This window comes from Ahaetulla prasina, chromosome 1 (genome assembly GCF_028640845.1).
Source record: "Ahaetulla prasina isolate Xishuangbanna chromosome 1, ASM2864084v1, whole genome shotgun sequence".
In the NCBI taxonomy this organism is placed as follows: domain Eukaryota; kingdom Metazoa; phylum Chordata; class Lepidosauria; order Squamata; family Colubridae; genus Ahaetulla; species Ahaetulla prasina.
Genome location: NC_080539.1, coordinates 257370216 through 257376215, shown reverse-complemented (window position 1 = coordinate 257376215; position 6000 = coordinate 257370216). Strand labels below are relative to the sequence as shown.

Sequence of the window (6000 nt, the reverse complement as noted above, 5' to 3'; positions counted from 1 at the left end):
ATTTCAAGGTATGAGAGACATAACTATTGTATTAAAAAAAATCCAACTAGGTTTCTGTTGGCTTGTACAGAATACACTCAAAGATAAACTTTGGGTGGTCTTGGAATTAATTATTTCAATTTTCCATAAACCTTTATTAGATTGGGTGGGTGAGGGGAGACATGCAGTCATTCCCTGCTATGAGTTCTATTAATCTATTTTACTTGTTGGCTAGATTTATACCATATTTTCCCTCAGAAGGTCAATAGCGCATTCTCCTTTAATTTATCCTATAAAAGCCAACCAGGTTTGGACTATGTTGGATTAAGAGAGAATGAGTGACTCAAAGTTATCCTGTAAGCTTCGGAAAATGTACATTTCTACATTTTTTAAAAAATAGAATAAACAGGAAAAAGGTTATTGAAACTTTGATTATAGACAGTTGAACACAGATTAAGAGTCCAGATAAATTTAAAATAAATTTTGAATTAATTGTAAAGAATACTTCCCATGGAAAATGCTTTTGTTTTGATTTAATTTTTAAAAAAATGAATACCAGAAGGAACTAGAAAGAATCAAGAGTATCACTAAAGAAGAAGAACACATAAATTCAGCTTACAATTACAAAATGAAATAAAATAATCTAACATCAGGCATATTGAATGATATTTTTAAACAGTGTATCCAGACATTATTAGTGTTTACAGAAGTTATTAGTGTTTACAGACTCTTTCAGTAGAGACAGTGTCTAAAACATCTTTGGAAAAGGAACATATTCTACCCTACAAGATTGAGACTAAGTTGAAAGTAGGTTTTAAAATGGCAGGCTGCAAGAATGACAGGGAAAAAGATGTTATACTGAACATAAAAAAGAAATCAACTAATTTCTTAATAATTAAGAAGGTCCTACAAAATGAACCAAAAGCGATCTGGATAATTGTCCTATATTGGACAAAAAGAAGTTTGTTAAAGTTGTGGAAATCTTGTGAAAAGGGATAAAGAAATAATGAAACCATGTTCCACAAAATTACTTAAATGGATTAATGATTAAGTGTAGGAAATACATTGCAGGATCTATGGGCAGAATTACAAGAGGGATCAATCTAGAATCCCTACATAGCTACAAACAAAGTAAGTTTAACCTCCCTTGAATTTTTTTGACTCTTATGTAAGCAGATGCTGTCAGTTAAGAATATTCCTATACAAAGGCATCTGCAGCAATGAATCATTTTAATTAGACCTTCATGTCTAGACCTGACTTTTTGTGTCTGACATTAAGATTGATTGAAACAACAGGAAAAATATAAAGTTGGTTTATTTGATCAAAGTTAAAATAGATATGATGTGCTTTCTTGTACCTGACTTTTGCTGACATCAGGTTTGAAGTGATGGTGCTTTGTGGATTTGTTTATAGAAAATGGATGGGGTATAGAATAGAATAGAATAGAATTTTTATTGGCCAAGTGTGATTGGACACACAAGGAATTTGTCTTTGTGCGTATGCTCTCAGTGTACATAAAAGAAAAGATACGTTCATCAAGGTATGGGAACAAGACATTATTTACTATTTTTAAAGAAGACAATGTCACTAAAATTGTTTATACTTTTGATGAAGGTGGGAAGTCACATCTTTATGTATTTCCTTTTTTTTTCTTTACTAAATTTTACCTTCTTTTCTATTGCTATTTCATTTGTTTTCTGCATCTTCCACTATTCTTTTTTTGTTGTTTATATTAACTGTTATAATAACTGTTCTTGATTATGCATTTTCTGTGGAATGCTACTGTGGCTCTTCCCAATATATAGAAATAATAATAGATTTTATATACTGATATATTGTGCTGTTTATTTAAAAACTCTGCTGAAAACTATGCTTATTTATCCTGTTTCAAATGTTAATCAAAATACACATTGTGCATAGCAAAAGACTCTTATATCATTATGGAGAAATGCAATAGGAGGGAGGTTGTTTGTCTGGGGCAATAGGAAAATGAGGGAAGTGTATGTGATTCCTGAAGTCTATATAATGTTAACTGCAACATCTAACAGAAAGAAGAGTTAGAGTTGCCTCATCTTTCCACAGGATAAGCAGCAAACCTCAGGAGTTAACAGAGCAGTAACTCTCAGTGCTTCTAGCCAGGATGCCCCCTCAGTCAGGAACCAGTGCAGAGAAGCCAAAGGTTGAGCCAGGGGCCCCGCAGCTCTTCACCTGGGAGGAAGTTGGGCTCCGCACAGGCAAGGGAAACTTCAAGGAAGAGAGATGGCTGGTCATTGACCGAAAGATTTATGATGTCAGTCAATTCTACTTGCAGCATCCAGGTGGGCCTCGTCTCATCAAACACTATTCTGGACAAGATGCCACGGTGAGTCCTTGTTGAGGGGAAAGAAGACCTTGGAATGATTTGAAGGCTGCACAAAGCACTTGCTTTGCATGCACACATTCCAGGTTGAGGTTGTGTCTTCACTAGCAGAATGAGGGGGAAAGCATTCATTTTATCTGAAGCCATATGGAATTTCTGACATTAAAGAATACAGGCAGTCCTTGATTTACAACTATTTACAATGGCCCTGAAGAAACTGGCTTTCTTTTTTCCAGTTTTGCCTCAATGTTTGCCTGCAATTAAGTTGTTTAACTTTATTGACTTCTAGACGGTGGGAATAAAATGCAGCTTAGGTTTAAAGACCTGCTCAGAAAGTGTTTATGCAAAAGCATGGATACAGCTTACATATTGCCTAAGCAAAATTTAGTCAGGAAGACTTCTCAGTAGAAAATATATATTGATAAAAGAGAACTGTAGCCTCTATCAAGTATTGCAGGATTTTAGCATTTTTTCATAAATACAGCGAGGACTGAATTCCAGATAAGTTTAGGATCTTTAGTCTCTGTTGCATAGTTCATCATACAATGGTTTATACAACCAGAATTTATTGAAAAGAAATATTTTGATTCAATGTTTAAATAAAGCTATTTGAAGTAATCACATTATAGCAATAGGTGTTTAAATGCTACAGTTGGAGCACTGAGCTGTAGTTCACTTCATCAGATGCTAAGAGTGGCTAAACTGATGCAGAATTTATGTGCATGGAATATGACAATGTGAGGAGGGAAAAATGAGAAAGGAAAGGGAAAACTAGGAAATTAGCAAATGAGGGTTCCTTGGGAAATAGGTTAATAATCATAATGGGTCCACCATCATTATATTTATCCCAATATCATTTAACATGTTTTCAAGATCATCACAGGTGATAAAATTGTACATTTTGTAATGCAATGTCAGTTATTTCATAATACAATGGTTTAAAGACCCAGAATATATTTATAAGAATTATGTTGAGTAAAAGTTTAATTTTATTTATATACTGTATGAATAAAAATATATGCTGAATATATCCAAGCGAAATGTTGGAGGTGTGATTGTGATGACGCTACATATTTTCATATTTGGTGGACTTGCAAGAAAATTAAGGTCTTTTGGATACAAATTTGGTGGATTATTCAAAATGTACTGAAGAAGAAGATAAAGTTCCTGCCACAATTTTTCCTTTTGGGAATTATAACGGATTGTACAGGGATTGAGACTAAATTGATTCTGAATTTAATAACAGCAGCAAGACTGTTGATTGGACAATACTGGAAGAAAGAAGAGATACCTACAATAGAAGAATGGATACTGAAAGTTATTAATTTGGCTGAGATGGCTAAAATCTCAGCGTTTTTAAAAGACAATACGCAGGAAAGATATTTAATTGAATGGGAAAAATGGATTGATTATCTACAAAACAGATATCAGATTAAGAAATATCAGATTGCCTTTGAATAATTAGAAAGTTATTTTATGTAATGGGGAGGGGGTTGGGAGATGAAAAGCTTTGGATGTGGTTATTTGGATTGGAAGGGAAAATTTTATTCTATGTTTGGTTTATGTATAACAATACCTTGTGATTGACCCGGGAAGCCGGGGGGGTGGGTTTGGGAGGGAGGGGGGAAAAAGGGGGAAAATGTTTTTGTTTTTTAAAACTCTTTCAATAAAAATATATATATATATGCTGAATAATAAATTCCCAGAACAGAGATGGACATTTTTAATTTACCTTTTGTAAAATTCATATACATGAATCAGAAGCTGTGGCTCAGAAACATCTTCTGTGCTCAGGGCTTTCAATCATGGAAGAATCTGCAGCATTTGAAAAAAGATCATTCTTTCTACAGACATTCTGTAACTTCTAGACATATCTGATATTTCATGATATATTCTGCCCTGAGATTAACCTCTGACTCAAGGGTCTCTTTAAAATACACCATCTATTATGGGATATCCAGGCATTGATGGCTTACTTGTGACCAAGACCACCTCTGATATGATCAAAACTTCTACCTTGTCATTAAATCATAACGCTTTTGGCTTTATGAAAAAGAATTATACTGAATGGAAGAATCCATACGCAGTCACTCTATGAATGTGAATATCTTCAAGGATGAATCCTCAGCCAGCAATATTAATTGCCTACAAAAACATCACAGTAATGCAATTTGTATTAAACAAAGCACATAATAGCAAGTTTAGTCTAGTTTAGTCTCCTGGATGCCTGGTTTAACTCAATCGGGGTCAGAACAAATTTAATTATAACATAAGCCCTGGATGTGGATTGTGTATTTGATGGTATATTCTGAATGGAAAAAGGAAACATGTATTTATGCACAATGACCTATAAGCTTCCTGCTGTTTATGTGTCCTTTATGTAGTTTATGTGTCCATTATGTATTTATTATTAGAAAATTGGACTTGTTTTGGGATAAGTCTAGGGTTAGACTGATGATGGGATTAAAGTATTGAAAGTGTTAAGTCTTGATTCTATTTAAGAAGGGTCTGTTTTTGTGGATATAGATCATGAAAATATTGTCAATAAATTTCATATAAAGGAAGGTTTTCAGGGGATAAGGAGTAAGAAGATTTGAAATCTTCCATGAACATGTTGGCATATTGCAGAATCATGTATGTGCATGTAGGTGTTTCACTGATGTGCAGATATATTTATTACTAATGTAAAAATAGTAATGAGTGAGTTCATGAAGTCTGATGGCAAACTGTACTGTGTAGTCATTGGTTATTGTTTTCTTGATAATTTGAAGTTCATGTTTGTGTCAGATGTTGCATACGGTGCCTCAGCATCCTCAGTAGCTGATTGTGTTGTCAGGGATGTTGCCAGTGAATTTCAAATTTGTTAGGAAGTTTTCACCCTTGTATAGGTCGCTCTTGTATAGGAACACTGGTAGCATAAGGTTCTTGAAACATAATCTTCCAGATAAAATGTTTCCAGCACTTGAAACATGGGACAGAATTGCCTGTTTATGTATTTTGGGAAGAAGGTAGAAGATGCCTGATCAGGGTTACTGCAGGTTCTGCATATAGATTGACTGAGGACATACATACCTACAGTTCTTTCCTTCCTTCCTTCCTTCCTTCCTTCCTTCCTTCCTTCCTTCCTTCCTTCCTTCCTTCCTTCCTTCCTTCCTTCTTTCTTTCTTTCTTTCTTTCTTTCATGTGATGGTGCAATGCTTTCTAATAACTCAGTTTGGGATCTGAGAACAGGAGTTGGAACAATGTTGGAAAGTTGCCTTTAGCTTTGTTACCTTAATCAACCACATTCAGAATAACAACTGCCTCTCCATTGTTATTTTAATTACAAAATCATTGTTGCTCTGAAGGCCTCTCCTTTCTTGTCTTGCTTAATTATGAAGTCATTGTTCTGAAAGCCTTTGATGGTATCTTTTTTCTCTCTGCTGAGATTGTTGCATATAGGCTATTTTTTTCAATCGATGAATATGGCTCTGATTTGTTGTTGAAAGCACTTGATATAGAAATCCAATTTAGGGCTGTATTCATTTGAATGCATCCCTGAGGATTGGTTTGTTTAAAAATGTATGTTTGTTGTAGTTTTGTATTCTCCCAGCATTTGTTGGATTTATGATGTCTATACAACTGTATCCTAGTTCTTGTCTTGTCTAGGAAAGTATTCCTA

The 6000-nt window shown here is 34.3% G+C and overlaps 1 protein-coding gene across 1 annotated transcript in view; it reads left to right on the top strand.

Annotated features, from left to right (window-relative positions):
• Positions 1-2120: 2120 nt before the first annotated feature.
• LOC131185706 (acyl-CoA (8-3)-desaturase-like) overlaps positions 2121-6000 on the top strand; it is a 38348-nt gene continuing 34468 nt past the window's right edge. The window contains exon 1 of the mRNA XM_058158531.1: positions 2121-2342. Within this exon, the coding sequence (XP_058014514.1) occupies positions 2121-2342 (222 nt within the window). The remainder of the gene's footprint in view (positions 2343-6000) is intronic.